The 23,039-nt window shown below is 36.5% G+C and overlaps 1 protein-coding gene across 2 annotated transcripts; it reads left to right on the top strand.

The window, feature by feature from the left end:
- Positions 1-1,039: 1,039 nt before the first annotated feature.
- taok1a (TAO kinase 1a) lies at positions 1,040-22,614 on the top strand. 2 transcript variants are annotated; one of them, XM_038303346.1, is made up of 20 exons: positions 1,040-1,522; positions 5,588-5,836; positions 7,411-7,482; positions 8,311-8,412; positions 10,050-10,095; positions 10,188-10,284; positions 10,370-10,483; positions 11,938-12,029; positions 12,557-12,650; positions 12,759-12,840; positions 12,939-13,106; positions 13,191-13,391; positions 13,511-13,642; positions 14,800-15,036; positions 16,416-16,544; positions 16,657-16,860; positions 16,948-17,187; positions 17,336-17,548; positions 17,662-17,844; positions 18,662-22,614. In XM_038303346.1, exons 2-20 carry the CDS (start codon positions 5,705-5,707, stop codon positions 19,163-19,165), a joined length of 3,042 nt encoding a protein of 1,013 aa, XP_038159274.1. In that variant the 5' UTR covers positions 1,040-1,522; positions 5,588-5,704; the 3' UTR covers positions 19,166-22,614. The 2 variants fall into 2 exon arrangements, with proteins under 2 accessions (XP_038159274.1, XP_038159275.1); XM_038303347.1 differs by having other exon boundaries at positions 1,040-1,550.
- Positions 22,615-23,039: the final 425 nt, after the last annotated feature.

Below are 23,039 nucleotides of genomic sequence, written 5' to 3'. Positions count from 1 at the left end.
TTCTTAAAATGTAAATGAAATGCAGTTTCAAATTCTATTTTCTTATTTTGAGGTCATACTGGTAATAATTTTCATCGAGGAACATTTGGCTAAACACAGTTGTCATCATTCTCAAATATAAACATGATACAGTTTAAATTGAATCATAGACTACAGTGTTCCAAAGAGGATATATTTTTGGATAAAATGGTGGATGTGGTTTTTACGGAAGAGGATTAGGGCCACTGAAAAAAAGTATATAAAAAAAGAAAACTGATTTTTACATTTTATTTTAGTACAAAATTCTGACTTTAATCTCACAATTCTGACTTTTTAGCTCACAATTCTGAGTTAATCTCAGAATTCTGACTGAATTCTGACAGCTAACAAACATGTTAGCATCAAGCCGTAGCCATATCTTTTTTGGACATCAGCTCCCTTGTTTTAATCACCTTCTGCTCCTCCATTAATGAAATAGCATCAAGGGGGACCCCTCGGGCACGTAAAAAGTTGCTTAATTGTGTCATTTTTCACCAGTGCGACACTCCGACCACTCACATCTTTGTCAGTGAAACTGAGTGCTCCCACATCTCTTCCTTCATGGTTCCCATCTGAATTAATATTAACAAAGTCTGAATTCTGAGAAAAAAGTCAGAATTCTGAGAAAAATGGCTGAATTCTGATATTAAAATCAGAATTCTGTGATTAAAGTCAAAATTTTAAGTTAAAGTCAAAATTCTGAGGTTAAAGTCAGAATTCTGAGATTAAAGTCAGATTTCTGAGATAAAAAATCTGAATTCTGAGATTAAAGTCAGAATTCTGAGGAAAAAAGTCAAAATTCTGAGATTAAATTCAGAATTCTGACTTTTCCCCATATTAAACTGAAATTTTAAAATCAGTCAACTGTTTTTTATTTTTTTTTCCAGTGTCCCTAATCCTCTTCCGTAGGTTTTACTATTTTGGTGTTGTTGTTTATTTGTATTCTACATTTTAAAAGTGAACGAACCTTTAAAGGTGTTGTGTTGTGAATTGTGCTCCAGAGTTTCCGCCTGTGGATGTTCCTGGGTCAGTGAGAGTTTATTGCAACAGGCAGGGCGGAACTGCAGTTTGAAACATGTCGAAGAGAGGATCTTAACATAAGTTACAGCTATCAGTGGGGTCTATTAAACCTCCAGTTCGTTGAACGACCTCGCGTTATACTGCGGTTAGGGTGTTTAGGCGTTGCTGAAACTTTTTTTTTTTAAATTCTCCTCCAACGTATTTTTCCTGAAGAGAGGCGGCGGCGGTGCGCTCGGCAGCCATCTTTGGAGCTAGTCTGGGAGTGGGAGCTGGCTACTGTGGCACCCCACTTAACTTATTTCTATCTCTGCTCATTTCACTGACGTACGGAGGGTGAAATCGGCTGACAACGCGAAGAACCACGAGGATTCAACGCATCAAAAACTCCCATCCAGGGAATGAAACTGGAAAAGTGTTTTATAACCCCAAACTGTTTTAAGTGAACACCAGTCTCCTCATCGCCCAGAGCTGGCCTGTCAGCAGGGTGAGTTTCAGCTAGCCGGCTAAGCTAGGTTAGCAAACAACAAGCTTGTATTTTTTTATTTTTATTTTTTTGGTTGAAATTTTGCATGATTTAGAACCAAATTGTACAACCCAATCGTTTGTGAGCTGTTAAATAACTCTTTACACGTTATGAACATTGCTTGAACTATTTTAAACCAAGATACGTAACTTGGCTAGCGTGAAGATTTCTGCTAACATTACCTTGTCAACATTGTGAATCATTTGAAGCCTTCATAAGCTGAAATGAAAGACACATTTTAGGTCTTAGTTATTTTGTGTGAAAATCTATTTGAGACCCAAATAACTGGTAGTGTTGTGACTGGAAACTAACCAATGTAGAAATTGATAATTGATTTTTAAAGGAAGTGTGTTATCACTTTGACATGAACAGAAACGCCCAGGTAAAAGAGATGAAGTCCCTAGCAGTAGGCTAATCACCTGGGCTTATGAAGCATACTTTGAATATTTAAACTGTTTTTAGTAAAGTAAACCAATTTCCAAATGTTTTCATGTTTCACAGCGGAAAGAAATTAGAGCAAATTACTGAAAACTATATTTGTTTTTTTATTTTGTAATGTGGATGAGTCTTCTGTTTGATTTCAAATGAAATGTTTGCTTTTATGGGTAAAAATTAGAAACCACGTGTATCTCCTAACCCTTCTACTTTTAATTTAAAATGCAATAGCTGGATTTCCAAATCAGGTAAAAACTAGCGTTTTATAAACTGACATTCTGTGGTAATCTTTGTCCTTTTAATCTAATTAAAAAGAAAAATAGGTGTGGTAATAAACTCAAAAGGTTTGACTTTTAAGTTTATTAACTATTAACAAATTCTTTATTACTGTTTGAATATATTTTCCACCATTTAAACAGCGACAGCTAATATTTGGCTCTGAAGCATATGTATATTCTGATCACAATATTTTTTCCAGAATAAAATCTTTTGTTAAATAGTTAAACGAAAATGTAAACAACTTCTATTTTGGGATGAAAACTGGACATTGCACAGAATATTTAAGTATATGCTTAAGTACCAAATGTATTGTGAAAAATTGTTCTAGTAAATATTATATGATAGACATTAATGTCAACAGTAAGCTGCAACAACTTAATTGTTAGGATCTGAAATGGATTTTGATTTGGATTATTCTACTTCCCTGCTGTGTTTTTTTTTTTAATTAGTTTTGTTTTTACTGTCAAATTTTTCAGTGCATGTTTGTTCTTGCTTTTGTGTGAGGGATGCTAGATATAACATGTCTAGATTCTTACTAGGGCCCATTCCTTCCTCGCTAGATCTGTACGAACAGGAAGTGCTGAGAAATGCTGCGCAGTGTAGTGAGAGCATACACCGGGAATTCCAGCCCTCCAGCTTTGTTGTCCTGTCCTGCTGCATTCTTAAGTGTTTAGTGAGTCCTGGTTGAAAGGCTGGTCCTGGTATATGAAGGCATCAGTTACCAGGACATTTTTCCCCGATTTGTCTGTGCTCCAAAAAACAAAAAACAGTATATTGACATATGACAACAAAGCTCCTTGAATAGCACCAATGTTATAAAGGACAATGGAAATAAAGTTTCACAGCCCTGCATGGTAATGAGGTTTTATTTCATGGCTGCGGCTGCATCTGTGTAGAATAGTGGGTTGTTCAGTGTTGTGAGACAAAAGACGTCTGCTGGAACTGGAGGCTGTTTCTCTCGGGCTGGGAAAGAAGTCTTGTGACTCTAACGTCAGCTCTGCATCTGTTTGCAACTGATCATCTGAGAAGCATGGACTCAGTAAATTTTCCTCAGCGATCTTTTACAGTCTGCATTAGCAGGGCTGTTATAACAACAGTTAAGTAATGGAATTTCTAATCTTGACAGCCTAGTTGTCTACTTGAAATGATATTTGTTTCTGTAATTTTTCTTTTCCTTTTTTTCTTTCTTTTACCTAATAGTATATTTTAGGTAGGTTTTTTCTTATAAGAACTTTTAGATGCCCAAATTTTGAACCGTCATAAGCAGCAGAAAGTAAAGTATTTATTTATTATAACACTACAAAATCATGTTTTCTCTCGTTGTGGCAGGTTTTTTATAACTTTTCATATCACAATCAGCTCGTTTTGATCAGGGGCTGTTTTCATCACCTAAATCTTCTCTTTTCCCTTAGTTAAAAGTTTTCCAGTGCCTCAAAACAGCAAAGATCTGGATAGAATATAGCTCTAACCCATATACTAAGCACTCTGATTAAACCCACAGAGTGATGTATACTGGATAAATGTTTTAATAATTCCTCCCCCACTTTTGGAATGGGTTTGGGACATCAGTTGAGTCCTCTGTATGCAGCCCATCCTTACTAAGAATGAACTTCTGCTGACTTAATGCAACTCCCATCAAGTGATTTCTTGTGTGTCTTCTGGTCAAAAATGAAAAAAAAAAAAGCTGTATGTTTTTTCAGTGTTCTCTTTAATATGTTAAAATCTTCAGTGTCTGTGTACTGACTCTTAGTTTTGTAAAGTCGCACATTCATTTCCCTTTATTTTTGTTTTCCCTTTATTTTCCTCCTATCATATACCTTTAGCTGCTTGAAGACTCTTTATGCATTTATGCTTTCTCACAGATGGTCAAATGAAAAATCTTTCACATAAATGAAAATCATTTTGTATAACTTTGTTCTAGATTTTAATAGCTAACAATTTAATTAGACAGTTGAATGATTATTTGGTGATGTCAGTTATGTGTAGTGTCTTTAAAGGCCAGAACACACCGAATCCAATTTTGCGTCTGACAGAAAATGTTGTTTAGCGCACATTAAAAGTAGGGGTGTGCAAAATAATCGTCATGATGATGCATCGTGATTCTAATTTTCGTGATCTACTGCATCGATTCTTGATGCCAAGTATCGATTATTAATTAAAATAAATAAATAAATAAAATTGCATGAATGGTTGGCAAACATTAGCCAAAAACAAGTGTAATACAACTTCCAGTCCAGTAGATGTCGCTGCAAATGTGTTGACGCACGCTGCCTTGTGTCACAAGCATTTCCGGCCGCGGGATACTGTGCAGAGTCATCCAAAAACAAAACATGGAGGATAAAATATTGCAATGCATCGCAATAATTCAAGTATCGTGATGCATCGTGATAGAATCGCATTGTGGCCTGTGAATCGTGATTCGAATCGAATCGTGACTTCTTTGGCAATACCCACCCCTAAGTCAAAGTCAATGGGAATGATCACACCCGACAAGATTTTACGCAAGGGGGCCTGCGTAAGTCTGACTGAGACAGACCCCAGGTCTGTTTTAGTTGGACTACGCAACAACTCAGGAACAATTTTATAGGTGTGACACGAAAAGAGACGTGGTCACATAGTAAAACGCATCCGCTTTTGGGGGAAAATACTAATTAAAACCTGTTATTTGCACAGGGAAAGATTCTGGTTTGCACATCGCATATATGTTAAGCTGGACAGACTCTTGCAAAAACAATCAATGAAACATAAAAAAAATGTAATACTTGACACACGATATGAGTTCAGGAGGACAGAAAATGAATAAAGTCGTGATCATCTTTGAGCCTCGCTAAAACAATGAGGGTCAGAAACCGCAGTTTATCAATCTCCTTGGGGGGGGGGGGCTTTAGGAGGACAGAAAAACGATACAGTAAAATATTGATCTTTGAGCATCACAACAAATAAAATTGACAAGGGGCAGAAAAATCAGGTAAGTGTAATGAAAAAAATAATCGGATTGGAGATTGAAAAGTCTTACGCAACCTGTCTGTTCAGGCCTTAATAGTACTTGTGTTGGGTAATGATGGTTTCCCTCTTCCCCTCCTCTTCAACAGTTTTGGTAATTTCTGATCAGATTTTTTTCAGGTATAAAAGGAGGCACATACTATTCAATGTTTTGTACTAGCAGTGACAATTTGCTTCGGTTATGTTTTGGCAGGTATTTTTCTGCTGGAAGTTGCTTGAAAGTTGTTTTTAATTGATCAGAATTAACTATCTATCGTGTATTAAATTAATCCAAACTGACATTCAGTTTTGTTTCTCTTTGCCTTGCAGCTCAGAATACATATGAAATCACTGTCCTGCAGATGAGTCGTCACAGGGGGCTTTTCCGTCGCTGTCGCAGACCCAGATAGTTCCTGGCGACGACGGCATTGCCCCCAACCCTTCATTATGCCCAATAATAGCCGGGCGGGGAACCTGAAGGACCCCGAAATCGCAGAACTGTTCTTCAGGGAGGATCCAGAGAAGCTCTACACAGATCTAAGTGAAATTGGACATGGTAGCTTTGGAGCTGTATATTTTGTGAGTATTTTACTGTATATGTAATGATGCTCCTGCCTGTTAATCAAACCCACTAATTTTCCATTTATTACTTTCTTTCAATCGCTGTTCATCAAATGCATCAAAAGCAAAACCCTATTATTTCTTTGTAACCTAAGGCTGCAGCTGTCAATCATTTTACTCATCGATTAAACAAAAAAAAAAAAATTTGTATAAGTAAGTTAATATACCAAAAATAGCATTTGAAGTAAAACAAAAAAAAGTCAACATTTAAAAGCATTAAAATTGGCAAAAACATTGGAAACTAAAAACAAACAAATCTGAGGTTATAAAAATAAATGTCACTTGAATCCTAGACAAAGGATTTTTAGAGTTCAGAAAGATTTTTTTATTTTAAATGCAAAATAGTTTTTTTTTTATTTTGTACTGCGCTATTTGTGTACTATTGCTATTTAATGGGGGCTCTTTAAGTAAATATTTTAGGGTCTGTATACTTCAGTGAAGAATATTTAATGTTTAATGCTTGATTTCTTGACAATTTTCTCAATCTCGAATAATTTTTCGACTAATCTGATTAGTTGTTTCAGCTTTAGTATAAACACACAGAGAAGCAACTTTCTGTGTATATTGATGGAGAGATACATCAGCCGATATTTTTTTTTCTTTTCTAGGTATTGGCTGACGTATGCATTTTTATTTCAAATAATTAGAGCACTAAGCAGGCATGTTGAGATCCTGTAAAGAGCATACATTGCTAGTCCATTACATATCCTTTTGTTTTAAATGGTTTACAAATGTCTTTCTTCTTATTTTTTTTTTATTTATTTATTTATTTTTTTTGTCTAACTTTATAATGTATGTAACATTTTTCGTCATTGTCACTTTTGTCACATAATTGGAGGAAGAAAAAGCATTAAGGGCTTCAATAATCAGCCAAAAATATCAGAAGTAGATATTTGGGGTCGGAAAGACTGATGTCAAAATAATTGCTATTAGTCTTAAAACTTTATCGGTTGACCTCTAGTATTTTTTTTTTCTTTTGTCTTGTGTTGTTAATTTTGTTTTCTACAAAACGGTTTATATAAAGGTTTCAGAAATATTTTGTCATACATAAATGGAAATGATTTCATTTAAATTTATTTGCTCTTGGAATTAAATCTATTGCTGCTATCAAATATTATGCAGGAACTTTGTTCAGTTACTGAATAAAAAAAAAAAAAGTTTGCAGCTTCAAGGGTGCATCTTTATAGATGAATTTGTAGTTCAGTTCCTCAGCAATACTTTTGGAACTTTAGCGTTAAAAGACTTTCTTTGTTTAAAAAATGTAAGTGTAAATTTATTTCTAACGATTCTACCAGATTTTTAGATTATACTTTTTTCATGATCTGAACATCATATGTTTTTGTTTTAATGCTTCAGTAGCAAACTGTTGTTTTGATACTTAAGACAATACATTTTGCAATTTGCCTCTATGCATACAGATAAAATGTAGAATTTACAAAAGTCTGACAGCACAATTTTTGTCATTCAGTGCAACAAAGAAAATTTTGTAGTAAAACCGCTTAAAATTCTAATCAGTTATTTTCACCTCCCAGGCACGTGATGTGCGGACAAATGATGTGGTGGCCATCAAGAAGATGTCCTACAGTGGGAAACAGTCCAATGAGGTATATTTGCCTTTCCAAACCTTTTTCATAATAAAATCATCTGTGCAGATCTGTCCCTGAGATTATTAAAGTCTGTCTCAACCATTTAAAGTTGCAGCATTGACTGGCATTCTTAAAGTCAAAACATATATTTGTATATAATAAAATTAAGTCAGAATGTGTGGGACAGGCTTAAAATCTGACTTTTCTTCATTTTAGCTTACCCAATGGTTTATGTTATTCCAGTAAGTATTTATCTGCAGTTTGTAGAAAGTTACAGATTCTATGGCAAGAAAAATTATCATTAGGCAACTCTAACATTCTGTTTAAGCAACTTTTTTATTCAGATTTTAAATCAAGTTTTTCCTTGGATAGAAACAAATTTAAGTATACTTAGCTTCTTTATCTTGTAGTGCTGCAGCAGTTCACATTATAAGAATATTGTATTAAAAGTACTTTGTTTGTCTTTAGAAAATGCAAACTCTTTAAGATTTAACAGAATAGTGAAAAAAACAAAACAATGTAATATTTAGATGCGATGCCTTAATAAGTTTACCCAAACAGTTGCACATGTAAAGTTACATTCAAATGTAGGTAGTTTTGGTGTGTAATCATACTTTGTCACAGTAGTATGCAGAAGCAATACATTTATCTCAAACCACTATGTTTTCTTAAATGAAGTAAGGTTAAAGATTTTTCTTTATTGGTAAAATTTCTTTCTGAGCTTTCTGGGGGAATGACTTTGATGAATTCAACCCAGTAAAACAGAATGGCATCTTTTGTGAAATAATATGTTGGTTCTCTGATTTTTTTTTTCTTTCTTGTTTGCTATTCATGCTGATTTCACAGAAATGGCAAGATATAATCAAGGAGGTGAAGTTCCTGCGGAGAATACAGCACCCAAACAGTATAGAGTACAAAGGATGCTACCTGAGAGAGCATACTGCTTGGGTAAGCTTTTCTATTAACATTAACATCAGCCATAATGAAAAATTACCAGATACCTTAATTATGAAAAAAAATTTTAATTAGAAATATTTTGCCAATACTTTAATTTAACCTGTTAATAGGTCAATAGGTCCTAAGTCCTAAATAGCCAATAGGTTTGAGCCAAGGCTAACTGTAAAAGGGACAATCCAAATACACACACAGTGGGGTTTCCCCTCATTCTACCCATTATTTTGCTCTTGGTCTAATATAATTTGGGTTGCAGTAGCAGAGACCCATTGCCAACCCAGTCCTTCAATGCTTGGTCTTTATTTGGCATTTCTTTTCGTTTTGTTTTTTAGTGGTTCCTGCTTTACTGTCGTGCCTCCTTTCCTCCTCCCCTTCCATCACCTTTTAAAGCTGGAAGATAGAAGCTTATATCACAATATCTTTATTATTTTTAGTCAATACGATATACAGTAATTACAGTATTGATATAAACCAAATGTAAACATCAGAAAGACTGCAAAAAATGCCCACTTATTACAATATTCTAACAAGTTTCCAATATAATTTAACATGTAGTAATTATTAGTTTAAAAATCAAAGCACATAAAACACAGAACGTAAGATGGTGACAAATGCTATAATCGTACAATGTTATAAAAAATATCAGAAATGTGTGTAAAAGTCGTGTCACTAGTATTGAGTAAAACTATATTGCGATATGGGATTGTCCTTGGTGCTAATATGTAATTTTAGGAAAAATAAGAAGTTAAAATGAATGAGCCAAAACACTGGTGCATCAACGGTCCCCATAAGTGCTGACTGTAAAGAAGGAGGTAGGAAAAGGAGCCTGTAGGATTCCTATCACAGATCCTTAATCATAAGGAGCTCATGAGGTCCCTCACTGATGAGCTTTGAAGAGTATAAACACAAAACGCCTAAAAGAGATCCAGAGAACATTATTGCTTCACATGTACTTTATGTGATGCATTAATGTCACACAGATTAATACATTTGTGTAACTTGTATTTTTGTAGTTGTTTTCGTTTTCTGTGGTTTCAGTTTGACTAGAATCGTCCATGTGATTTCTGTTGTGTAATGATGTCTGCAAGGCTGAAGGCTTGCTGCACAGCAGTCTAGAGTGCTTTTCCGATAGTGTTCTTCAAGTTGGCCACATTAAGGAGAAATAATTGTTGCTAGAAACAGTATCTAGGTGCTCTAATCTGATATGTTTAGATAGAGCCTATGATTTTATATCCCACTCAAAAACAAAAACGGCAAAAAAAAAACTCATCCATTTATCCTGGACTGTGTCGCAGTGGCAGTAATCTCAGGAGAGCCTCCCAGACTTCCCTCCTCCAGCTCATCTGGGGGAAGCCTGAGGAGTTCCCTGACTAGCCAAGAGTCTCTCCACCAAATCCTGGACTCTCCCCTGGGCCTCCTCCTGGTGGGAGGGTCATGGAAAACTAAAAAATAAGAGTATATTTGAAAATCCTAACATGCCAAAAATAATACAAGAAAAATAAGGAATGGACAATATTGTGATCATTTTGATTCAAAATTTAACGCAAGATCAAAAGATTTATTAGTTGAAGCTTAAAGTTTTTGAATAGAGATGAAAAGAGCTTTTTTTTTTTCTTTTCTCTCCCCAACAGCTGGTAATGGAGTACTGTCTTGGCTCAGCTTCAGATTTGTTAGAAGGTGAGTAAACTCTGACAGTACACGGGAACTTTGTTTCACCTATGCACATTTTCCATAATTTCCTCATGCTTTCCTCATGATTTCTTTTTTAGTTCACAAGAAACCCCTAGAAGAAGTTGAAATAGCCGCAATTACTCATGGTGCTCTTCAAGGATTGGCTTATCTCCACTCCCACAACATGATTCACCGGTAAGCGTATTTCAAGCAGACTTCCGTGTTAACACTTGTTTCTCCCATTCCAGGAAAACTTGAACTTTTTTCCTGTATGTTTCAGAGACATCAAGGCAGGAAACATACTGTTGACAGAACCAGGTCAAGTGAAACTAGCAGACTTTGGATCGGCTTCCATTGCTTGTCCAGCAAATTCATTTGTTGGGACACCATATTGGTAAGTAAACAGGCATGCACAGGGGCATCTAATGAATAGAATTTAGTTAAAAAATAAATCTTTTAGGAAATTTAACAAGAATAAAATCCATCTATCCCCATCCCTTGCATCCAATGGTGGTTGGGTAAGATAAAGGGGTGCACTGAGGAGGTCAACAAAAACATTTTCATAAAGAAAACATGGGCTGCTTAATAGTTTTTATTGGTACCAATGAGTAAAAGTCTGGTGCAGGATTAGCTTATTTGTTGTAACCAATGGCCTGGATATATTTGGCTTAAAGTCCACTTATTCCAGCCACTCCGATATTCCAGATGCTCCCTAAATATTTTATGGCTTTGATTAAGGCAACATTTATCCATGTTGCTTGTGCATGATTTTCTATAACAGGTTTTTCTTTCACTTAACTTTTTTACAATACGTTTGCGAAGAGAACGCTCTGAAAAGCCAGCATCTTTAGCTGTGATGTTTAGTGTCCAACCTTCTTTTGTCAAGGTGTCACATTAATTGGAAGCCGTAATTCATCAAAGTTACAATAACTGCAATAAAAACTTTAAAGGGATAGTTCGGTATTTTTGACATGAATCTGTATGGCATCCCCATCACCAGCGGCATGCAATCACACTGACTTACCCCTGGCAGCGTCCTGTGAGCAGAGTTATCGTCCAGTTTTGGTCAAGCCGAAAGTAGTCCTGCAGGTTTTTAGGAACAGCGAAATAAAACTTTTCTCTTCCCAAAACATTATGTGTTCAAAAGAGTGATATTTTCGCATCCCAAAAACATTGTAGTGGAAAAAGTCACACGTTGTTATCAATTGGTCCTATTTTCTCTCTGTTCGTATCAGTGCGCGCCGTCATTCAGACAGCGAGCCCAACAACAGCCATGTCTCCCTCCGCGGCGGAAGGAGACATGGCTGTTGTTGGGCTCGCTGTCTGAATGACGGCGCGCACTGATACGAACAGAGAGAAAATAGGACCAATTGATAACAACGTGTGACTTTTTCCACTACAATGTTTTTGGGATGCGAAAATATCACTCTTTTGAACACATAATGTTTTGGGAAGAGAAAAGTTTTATTTCGCTGTTCCTAAAAACCTGCAGGACTACTTTCGGCTTGACCAAAACTGGACGATAACTCTGCTCACAGGACGCTGCCAGGGGTAAGTCAGTGCGATTGCATGCCGCTGGTGATGGAGATGCCATACAGATTCATGTCAAAAATACCGAACTATCCCTTTAAATACCATCTAAATCGTACTCGCGTTTTGAATTTTACATTAGATAAAAAAAATAACTTTTCAATGCTAATTTAAGATGCGCACTGAGATGCGACAGTATATCTAGTTAAAGTTTGTGATTTTTTTTTTTTTTCTTGTTTGTTCTTCCTTGTCTGTCTTTTTAAAATTGAGCTTTTTGCTTACATAATTATCTTAGATTGCATTATGTTTTATTCCCAGGATGGCCCCTGAGGTTATATTAGCCATGGATGAGGGTCAGTATGATGGAAAGGTGGACATCTGGTCTTTGGGAATCACCTGCATTGAATTAGGTATGTCGCTTTTACAAGGATTACCTTTTTCAGTGTTCAAATGTTGCACTCAATCAACATTACTTTGTCACTTGACTGGTTCCTTTTACAGCAGAACTATTTTCCAAGCATTGCTGCCACTGATGTGACTTTGTTCATACATAACTTTCTAAAGGTTTCCGTGCACAGGCATGTACTTGGTCTACATTCCTTTTACCTGGTAAACCACGGATTCTAAAGGTGTGGATGGCACCAAGCATTTATGTTTGTTTGTGTTTATTCAGCCTATAAATTCTTGAATACTCCTCCTGCATATATGTGTCTTGAATATGCATTCCCAGATAAATTAAGAAACTTGTTGGATTTATCCAAGTTAAAAAAATTTATTATAACAAATTTGGGTGTACCAAAATCTGTCTAAATAATATCAATCAATCGATGATCACTGAAATATACTGCATAGAAACGGCCTCCGTATTTGTATTTTAACCATTTTTTTCATGGCTTGTATCCATTTTGCCTAATTTGATTTTCTTTTTGGATTTTAGCTGAGCGGAAGCCTCCCCTGTTCAACATGAATGCAATGAGTGCCTTATATCATATTGCACAGAATGACAGCCCTGCCCTGCAGTCCAGTGAATGGTAAGAGAAATTAGTTTGTTTCTGCAGCGGTTCAAAACAGGATGTTCTGTAATGTACTATAATCTAAGCTTTCTGTCATTTTATTATATTTCTTTCACTCTGCTGTAGGACGGATTATTTTCGAAAATTTGTAGATTCTTGTCTTCAAAAACTTCCTCAGGAAAGGCCGAATTCCGAGGAGCTCCTAAAGGTGGGAAGTTTAAAGATTCTTTTTAGCTTTATGGTCGGTTTGTTTTAAACTTCAACAAAGGTTCGACATTAATCTTTGATTTCTTTTTTGGCTCACAGCATGCATTTATCCAGCGCGAACGACCAGAATCAGTTTTAGTAGATCTGATCAATCGGACCAAAGATGCAGTGAGGGAACTAGACAATCTGCAGTCTCGTAAGGTGAAGAAGATCTTGTTTCAGGAAGCCCACAATGGCTCCACAGCCGAGGCACAAGATGAAGATGAGGTCTGTCTCTTTACCTTTTATTCTATAAAGCTATATTTTTTTCGTTGTTTTACCCTTTTAGTGATTCTTGAACCGTATGTGCAGGAGCCAGAGAACAGTGTTAGTAGGACGGGCACAGTGAACAGCGTTGGCAGCAACCAGTCCATACCCAGTATGTCTATCAGTGCCAGCTCCCAAAGCAGCTCCGTCAACAGTCTAACTGATGCAGGCGATGACGAGAGCGAGCCGGACATGGATGGAGACGGCACGGTGATGTCCAACAGCTCGGTGATAAACCTCAAACCTGTAAGATTAATGTCCCACTGTGCTGTGTACCAGTGTTTCCCCTCATCATAACAGCGCTGTTTTTTTAATGCGTTTATGTGTATTTTTTTTTTAGCTTGACAGGTTTGCTTCTTTTTCAGGAACAAGAGATGCGTAATGAGGAGTCGGAGCCTCATAGCAGAACCACAACCGAGCCACAATCTCCTCCTGCGCAAACTCAAAGGCCCAGACGAAACCGTGAAGACTTTGCAACTATACGTACAGCTTCAGCGGTAAAATACTCTCTATCCTTACTAGGGATGTGGAAATGAACCCAAAGAATTTGCACTGTTTCTTACACCTCCAACTAATATTGATAATTATTGATAACTAGGGATGTCCCCATCAGATATTAATGGGATTCTTCTCTAAAATCTCTGATATTAGAAACACTTTGCTTCAATCCATTTTTCCCCACCAGACTCATCTCCCTGCAGTTACCACTGTCCTTCTCCTGGGCAGCCATAGTCTCTCCCTCTCCTTCAGTGTTCTGTCTCTCCACTGTTCTCCTCTGTTCCTCCGCAGTTAGCTTCTATAGCTACCCCGAGCTAGCTTTAGTCTCTATCCCTGGATATTGAATGTAGCACATAAACAATATGAGGGTAAAAATGAAGCATGTCTCTAACCCTGTATATAATCAGGCCTGTTTGCTTCTAGTTTATTTGCTAATTTTAGAATTAGAGACTTGGACTTGACAACTTTTATTGTCATTAAATGTGTTTTGTATACAGTCTGTGTAAACAAAACAAAATTTAATTTTGTACAGCTTTCATGGCATTTCCGTTTCTAAAGTGCAGCAATGATCAAATGTAAACTGTGTGGGTCAGCTGAGTAGGTTCTCACAGTTTATATTTATAGTTTTAACAGCCATAGGCTATCCTAACAGTGGATTTATTTTATTACTGACCGCTACCCTTTAATAGGAAAAGTACAGCACGGGTTTGATCATAAATACTTTGTATTTAGGTCATTTATAATCCAGTACAGTTTGCTATAAGCTGATCATATGAATCGTCCGCTCTGACTGTTGTGGTTTTTGCACTTTTCTGATTTGCCTGTGGACTGTTTTCATACTAATCATGTGAATGAGTCTAAATTTATATAATATTAAATGATGCCCTTTAAAGCATTGTTGTTAGAATAATCTTTTTCTAAATATAATAATGTAGCATGTCTATTGCAATATACAAGACTTGTGATCTCATCTGCATATGTGCTGGTTATGTTTTTGAGGGCAACAAAGATAAAACAAGACATTGATAATCCGAGTAAAGCAAACTAGTGATCCACATTTGCAGTCACTATGGAATTGCAACTTTACAGTTTGTTTTTTCATCTAAAAAATGTGTTTCTATTACGCTAATTAAAAACTGCTTCTTGGGTTTTTCAGCTTACACGCCAGATGAAAGAGCATGAGCAGGAATCTGAACTAAGAGAGCAGATACTAGGCTACAAGCGAATGAGACGACAGCATCAGAAACAACTGCTGGCTCTGGAAAACAAGCTGAAGACTGAAATCGATGAGCACAGGGTTCGACTGGACAAGGAGCTGGAGACCCAGAGGAATAACTTTGCTCAAGAGTTGGAAAAGTTGGTCAAGAAACACCAAGCATCCATGGATAAAGATGTAGGTTTTCAACACACGCATGAGAGAACTGTTAGCAACTCCTGAAGTTACAGGGTGTTTCAGACTTTGGAGTTCTGGTGATATTTCATCAGTCCCATACTCTATTCACTATTTTACACTTCTGCAGCTTTTATATTAGGGCAGTGCTCTATATTTCTACTTAATCATTTTATAATTATTACAAACTGCTTGGAAATCAATAAATGTTATAAGAAGCACTGTTCTTTAAGGCTTTCTATGCCTGTTATGTTTTAAGGAAACAAAGTACTGGTATGATTATAATGTCTTTTTGATAGTATAGCAGATGCCAGCCAGAAACAACCTCTTATACCGCTGGTTAGGATATTTTTTAGGTGGAGTTTTTGATCTATGGGTTATTATGTTAATAGAAAAAAAAAGTAGACTTTATGACTTTGTTTTGAAAACACTAACTAGTGAGCTAGTCCTAAATCAGCTGTTTGGCTGCCTGTTTATCATCAAACTATTACGCGATATGGAAAGCTCAAGAAGATCCTCTTCATTGATAGAATCAATCTTAGAATGAGTTAGCAATGACTTGCTGTAATATTTTTTGAAATTTGTAAAAGGGTTCATGTGAGGGTAGAGCTGGGTAATAAATCAAGATCAATTATATATTAGATAGGCACCTGATCGATACCAGTATAAGATACAGCATATAAAATGTTCAATATTTTCACAGAATATTTCAGAACCACATGGGACTCTGGAGGATTTAGGCAGAGTTGGTCATAAGACTGGCTGACCTTTTTTTTGTGAAAAGGTTAACGGTTATGTCTATATACAGTTAGGCTTACATACATTTTTTCCCATTTATACTTATTTCATAAAGTTTAAAAAAAAGTTCTAATGAATAATTATTGATTTCAGCTGATATGAAAGGCCTATGTAATGATATATTGCCAAACCATATGTAAGGAATCAATAACCAATAGTTTTACAGTACCAGAGAACCTTTGCTTTGCTCCACCTCAGCCAATTTACATGTAAAATAACACAATTTCAACTGTTGCTTCTAACTCTCTTTGCTTTATATTTTTATATTAAAAGGATCCTCTCTATTTTTGTATTTTTATCCATGTTTGATATTTTCAATTTTGTTTACAACCAAATCTTTTTTTTTATCAGTTGGACTTTCATGATTAGAGGTAGTGGCTCAGCTAGAGTTGCATGTTGCTTATCTAACTCCTATTTTGATGGCAACAACTAAAACAAAAGTTCATATTAGTATCTCTATTCCATCTCTCCTGGAAATATAAATTCTGGAAACTTGTATTAACGTGTGATCCGACAGATGCTTATAAATTGGCCATTGTTTTGTATTGATCAGCTGAAATTGGTACTTTTTTTTTTTTCATTAGGCAAAAACATTTAGCAACGATGAAAAGAAGTTCCAACATCATATCCAGAGTCAACAGAAAAAAGAACTGAGCAGCTTCCTTGAATCACAAAAGAAGGAATACAAGCTTCACAAGGAGAAACTGAAAGAGGTTAGGAAGTTCATCATCATCTTTTCCTACAAATTTTTTTCAATGGGTAATTGAAACAAATTTAGCTTTAGGTAGGTGAAACATCTTTGTTTTGTTTTTGTTTTCCTCCTAGGCATTTAATGAAAACCAATCAACACCCAAGAAAGAAAAGCAGGAGTGGTTGTCAAAGCAGAAAGAGAACTTTCAAAACCTCCAAGCAGCAGAAGAGGCCAACCTGCAACGCAGACAGAGGCAGTATCTGGAGCTGGAGTGCCGCAGGTTCAAAAGAAGAATCCTGATGGAACGCCATAAAATTGAACAGCAGCATTTACGGGAGGTCAGAACTGCTAAACTTTAATATGACACTAACTGTTTGTTTGTTTTTCCTTGTTCTTCTAGTAATTTCCTCTGTTTTTGGTGATAGGAGTTAAACAAGCGTCAGACCCAGAAGGACTTGGAGCACGCTATGCTTCTCCGGCACCATGAGTCCATGCAGGAGCTGCAGTTCCGCCAGCTCAACACCATCCAAAAGATGAGGGTCGAGCTGATCCGCCTCCAGCATCAGACGGAGCTCACCAATCAGCAGGAGTATAACAAGCGGAGAGATCGTGAGCTTAGACGCAAACATGCCATGGAGGTCCGTCAGCAACCCAAGAGCCTCAAGGTTTGTTTTTGACCAATATTAATAATTCTTACGAATAGGATTAACTAAACTTAATCTTGTCTTGTTCTGTATCCTAATTCTATTTTCTGAGGTGTTGATGTACATATATTATTGAATTAATTCCTGTTTTTTTTCCTATTCTCTTAAGTCCAAAGAGCTCCAGATCAAAAAGCAGTTTCAAGACACATGTAAGATCCAGACCCGGCAGTATAAAGCATTGAGAAACCACCTGTTGGAGACCACACCAAAATCAGAGCACAAAGCTGTCCTTAAAAGGTTGAAGCAGGAGCAGCATCGCAAACTTGCCATTTTAGCAGAGCAGTATGACCAGTCCATCAACGAAATGCTCTCATCTCAGGCGGTGAGTCTAGTTATTCTAGAAGTGTAGAGTCATGTGATCTATTGCATTTTTACCGTCGTAATGTTGCATGATCAGTAAGGTCTATATCAGTTTTTGTCATTATTTGTTTGTAGTTACGTCTGGATGCGACTCAGGAATCTCAGGGCCAAGCATTACAGATCCAGCTGCAGCAGGAGCTGGAGCTTCTCAATGCCTACCAGAGCAAAATTAAGATGCAGACGGATGCCCAGCATGACCGCGAGAAGAACGACCTGGAACAAAGGGTGTCGCTCCGAAGGGCGCTACTGGAGCAAAAGGTTTGTCGAAAGCTGTAAAATCTTAAAAAAAGAATAAACTAGCATTAAGGGAAACAAAAAGCAGACAAAAAATACTGTCAATGTTTAGTGGTTATGTTGCACATGGAGAGCTGAACTTGGCCCACCCAGCAAGAAAGTGATAGAAAGTCCCAGGCTAACAATGTAGGCTTAATAAAATCTAAGTTATATGTTCATGTTTTCAGGGAAAAAGAGGACGTTTTGATAAAAGTAGAAGGTTGGGGATTCTAAAATTGAAAACCACCTGTTTTTGCACCATGCTAATGTGAACCATTTGCTGGTTAGGAAAACAAGAGCTTACTGCTAAAACAAAACCTGTTGTATGCCTCCTTATCTTTCATCATATGGCATGACCTGTTATGTTCTTATGGCTCAGATTTGGGTTTTCGCTCTTTTTAAACCCAAGGTTAAACATTTAAAATGAGCTATTTTGGTTGTTTGTGGAGAAATGGGCTCATATTGACTTATTTACTTTTACAGAGCTTCATATTTTTATGGTATTGCCTATCGGCAACCACAGATTCAACTTTCATGTATGTAAAGAGTGTGGATCCAAAGACTCTTTCTGTGTTGGGGGAAAAAAAAGGTGTATTTTATATATAGATATTTTTAGATATTATTTAGATATTTTGTTAAATTATGCAGTCAAATCATTTAATTGGTTTGCACTGAAAGATTGTTTAGCATATGTTTATGCTTTATTATCATTATTTGCCAGTGTCAGCAGCTAATTTACATCTGTGAACTTATTACTCTTGTACCTGCAGATAATTTTCTCTTGTTTTTTTTTTTCCTATAGATTGAGGAAGAAATGCAGTCCCTACAAAACGAACGCACAGAACGAATTCAGCACCTGTTTGAGCGCCAAGCCAGAGAAGTTGAGGCCTTCGACTCGGAGAGTATGCGCCTGGGCTTCAGCAACATGGTGCTAGCAGACATCTCCCCAGAGGCCCTCAGCAACAGTTTTCCCGGGTCACCTGGAGGGTACAGCCAGCATCAGCTGCTGCGTCCCTCTTCGAGCTCCCAAGGGTCGCGCTGGAGCAGCCGCAGTTTAGGTTTAGGCTCTAATAACAGAGGCAGCCATCACCACTATCCTTCCAGTCCAGGAGGGTCACCTATGCAGCAAGGCTGGGGACAGGGCTCACCGGGAGGAAGGGGACAGATGTCCTGGAGCCAATCCCATGGTGGAGGCTTGCTTTCTCGAAGCCCTCAGGCAATGGGGGGGCACAGTGAGCAGGGTATGAGCAGGAGTTCCAGCGTCACCTCACAAATATCCAACGGTTCGCACCTTTCCTACTCTTAGAAGCCCTCTCTGCCAATGAGTCACTTTATATTGCAAAGCCCCACAGCAGGAAAGAGTACTGGTTTTGCTCCATCTCTGCTTGGGAAACTACTTCCCAGATTTCTTTGTACAGATGTGGACGTGTGGCGAAATAAATGTTGCTCAGGTCAAAAGGGGCAGGGAAACACCTGGCCCACCCTTACAGCAGTTTATCGGCGCGCACACAGATTCTTAAATGCATGTTACACAAGCATGAGTATCGACAAGTAAGTTTCATGTGTTTTTATTTACAGCTATCTTCTACAGAGGATATTTCCTAAAAACAAGTTTGTGCTATTCAGCCATTGCTCTTGTTTTGCACATAAAACACCACTCTAAAGCCTTTGACGTGTTTAAAATGTAGGTTCAATCACATTAAACTGGTTAAATTTAGCAGCATTCATTTTAATCTTCCCATTCATGTTTAGTGATGCACTGGCCCAAATTTCTGTGGTACGGTAGAAGAACCCCTTAGAAATAACTGGGGACGGTTTGCTGTTGTCTACCATCCTGCTGTAGTGGCCATCGATGGTCATATAAATTAGACTCTTTTTTTTTTTAAGGATGTTTTATTCCATATTAATTCTTGACATCAACCAAAATACAGAACCAAACAAGTCGATTGTTTTTAGACGTATGCTTCTACTAACACTGTGCCTTTTCAGTTTCAGATACTAAAGTTGAAATATTACTTTTTTTCATTAATCTCTGCTTTCTTTAATAGATAGTGTTTTAGGCTGGGGTTTTATTTTCACATCTCCCAAATGTTTTTTTTTTTTTTGCCTAAATATGCTGAGGAGAAACAAATTCAAATGCTACCTTGGCATGTTGTTTTTTTTTATATATATATATATCTGCCTGAGAGTGGTACTTCAGGGGTAAACTTTACCTCTCCAGAGAATGTCACTGTAACTTGGAAACTTATCAGCCTTCAAATACAATCATAGTGCTAATCTTTATTTTTTATTAGTGCCTTTTTAATACTGCTGCCTTTTTCAAAGCACTTTATACAGCTCGACGAGTGTAAGATTAATGTTTGACTTCTTTTCTCAAAAAGCTCCCGGTGAATGAATGTGTCATTGGTACGCATGTAGAAAAGTCAGACTTGCCTGTGCTGTGATTCACTTCTTTTTTCCTTTTTTTTTCCTGGATTATCAAAAACAACCTTTAGATGTTAACAAAGAGTGACTAAGTGAAAACATTTTGCAGGCTTTTTTTTGAATTCGTAGCTGCCTGTTACTGCTTGTGTTTCTGTGTGACATTGGCTGAAGAAAATATGCGAGGATGATACAGTGTTTTTTTTGTTTGGTGTGTTTGGATGAACAAAGTTAACTCCGAAATCTTTTAAGGTGCAGACAGTGAATTATGTCCAAGACAACAAGCTTTGAGCTACTGAACTTTAACACTACTATTAAAAAAATGGCTTAGATAAAAATAAACACTAAACATTAGGGATGTAATTAAGCTCAGCCAACACACTCTGGTGAAGGGTTGTAAGTTAGACATCGTCTAGCAAAAGGCATTCATATCCTAACTTTTTTCACTTTGTCACATTACAACCACACTAATTGGATCCAGATTTTATGTGTAGCCTATAACGGTGATGTTATATAAAAAAAGACTACATGGTATTTTTGACATAAGAATCTTAAATGTGTGGCAGGCTTTTATCATTTGCAAGTTTACAAGTTTTTCACATGTATCGGACTGCCTTCCATTTGTTTTGCTGTCTTCTCTGCATCACTTTTGGCAAACTTTACATTTGATCATTTTTTTTACTCCCAGAAATGGCGTTCTTCTTGCAGAATGTTCACAAGATCCACAATTTTTGGGAGGGTCTGCTAGTAAAGGCCCTATCGGTGTAATCTGTACCCTAAGTAACGGATCTTTTAGCTGCTGCTTACTATTAAAGCCATACACATTCATGTTTTAATCTAAAATAAATAAAAGTCCTAACAAGATAGTTTACTTTGTGGTTGTAATATGAGAACATTTTAAAAAGTTTACGGGTTGTGAAAACATTAGCACACATTTAAGCCATTATTTCGTTTGCCTTAAGATCAGTTTTTTTTTCCTTTTTGGCTAACAATATACTTCCTTAAATATTTCAGCAGACATTTCAGTGAAGTTTAAGGTTTAAATGACTGATTTAATTCTATGCTTCTGTGACTCACAAGTGGAAATATTAACTTCTTTTTTTTTTTTTGTATTTAAGAGCAATGCTTGGATAATTTGTTCACCGCAAAATAATTTCCTAAACTGGGCCTGATGTAACTGTATCAACCCTTTCCTATAAGTTTATATTTCTTGTCTGAAATATATTCTTAGTGCCACACTTGATACTTTTATTCTTGTGTATACTGTCATCTCCTTCAAATACCACTTATTAAAGATAAAGAGTTGTTATCCCTAGTGCAATCTGCATTAGGGATTTTGTCCTCAATCCAAGATGATTCACAGCTGCAATTAAACATAGATCCTAGCTCTTTCTTAACGTTCTTTAATATCTTCAAAAAGTGATACCAGCAAAAGTGCTTGTATCTTAATAATTTTTCTTAACACAAAGTATGCATAAATAAAATAGTACTGTACATGGCCCCCAAAACATTTTCTCTTCTTTTTTTTGGCCTAATGCTTATGCATCCAAGTAAAGCGTATTCAGTTCTTTATCAACATTTACCACATGTCAAAAGCCAAGACCAAGTATTTGAATGTTAAGCCAATCAAACCTCGCATACATGCCAAGTTTTACATTCATGTGAACATTTTGACTCCCTTAAATGTCCAATAAGTGGCTAAATCTGGACGTTGCCTTCAGTTAAATTGCCTCACAAGCCCGTACTTTATTTTATACTTTTTATTGTTTTGTATATCTCATCTTTTATATCCTACTGACTGAAAGCAAGTGGGATACAGGATTGTGAATCAGCAACTGAAAAGGATTCTTTCTTCGGTCAAACACTGTGCTATACCGGAGTCGCCAAACCCGATCATCAGTGCATCTGTTTCATCTCCAAGCTTTCACCTGTTGGGGGACTGTTGATTAGAAATGAATCGTAGAGATCAGTTGGCTCTGACTTTGGGGTTTAAGTTAAAAAAAAAAAGGTCAGTTGAGCAATTGTGGAGTTACAGACAGATGATGAAAAGATAACATTTCTTTGAAGATGTCAGTATTCTTTGGCACATTACCACTACAATTTATAACCTGTATTAAAATGTGTAAATGGTGGAGCTTCTTATTGAATGTCAGATGTTATGAAGATACTACATGAGAGATGGTAAAGTACTGAAAGTGGATTTAAATTGTGTAAAAAAATGGAAAAACAGAATAGGATCCAATACTATATTGTTTGTATTGTATTTACCATGTTATTGTGTTGGCAGAGGGATATTGAACAGAAATCAGCTGTAATAAAGTAATTTTAGTATAACTGCCTTGTGGGTTTTTTGTTTATATTTCCCTTTTTTAAATCCATAAATATGGAGAGATGTGTTTTATAATGCTGGTTCGATATATTTCAAGTCCAACTAAGATTTAGCTCATTTATTTAATTGTAATCAACTTAGGTTTTGCAAAGTTGAATTTGTATACATATCTGGTCCATGTTACTAAGCAAAACAGAACTGCAAAAGGGGGGAAAAAACTTGGAAAAGAAAAAGTACTTTAAATGCTATTTTTACTCAGGAAATGACAAAAAGCAATGATTATAACTGCAAGTTATTCTTACCACGTGTTTCAAGAGCTCACAAATTATGTATAGAGGAGTGAAAAGAATCATATCCACATCTTTGAATGCAGATATTTCAGTATTTAGAATTCCAAACAAAATTATATTTCGATTGCACATAAGGAAAA

Source organism: Cyprinodon tularosa, unplaced genomic scaffold, assembly GCF_016077235.1.
Source record: "Cyprinodon tularosa strain WSP-4 unplaced genomic scaffold, ASM1607723v1 ctg51, whole genome shotgun sequence".
NCBI lineage: Eukaryota > Metazoa > Chordata > Actinopteri > Cyprinodontiformes > Cyprinodontidae > Cyprinodon > Cyprinodon tularosa.
Note: the sequence above shows the minus strand (reverse complement) of the source record. Positions and strands in the feature narration are given on the sequence as shown.

Coding starts and splice junctions, on each gene's coding strand:
- taok1a (XM_038303346.1), top strand. CDS start 5,705: ATGCCCAATAATAGCCGGGCGGGGAACCTGAAGGACCCCGAAATCGCA. Junction 12,841..12,938: donor ATTCCGAGGAGCTCCTAAAG/GTGGGAAGTTTA, acceptor TTTGGCTCACAG/CATGCATTTATCCAGCGCGA. Junction 17,845..18,661: donor GGGCGCTACTGGAGCAAAAG/GTTTGTCGAAAG, acceptor TTTTTCCTATAG/ATTGAGGAAGAAATGCAGTC.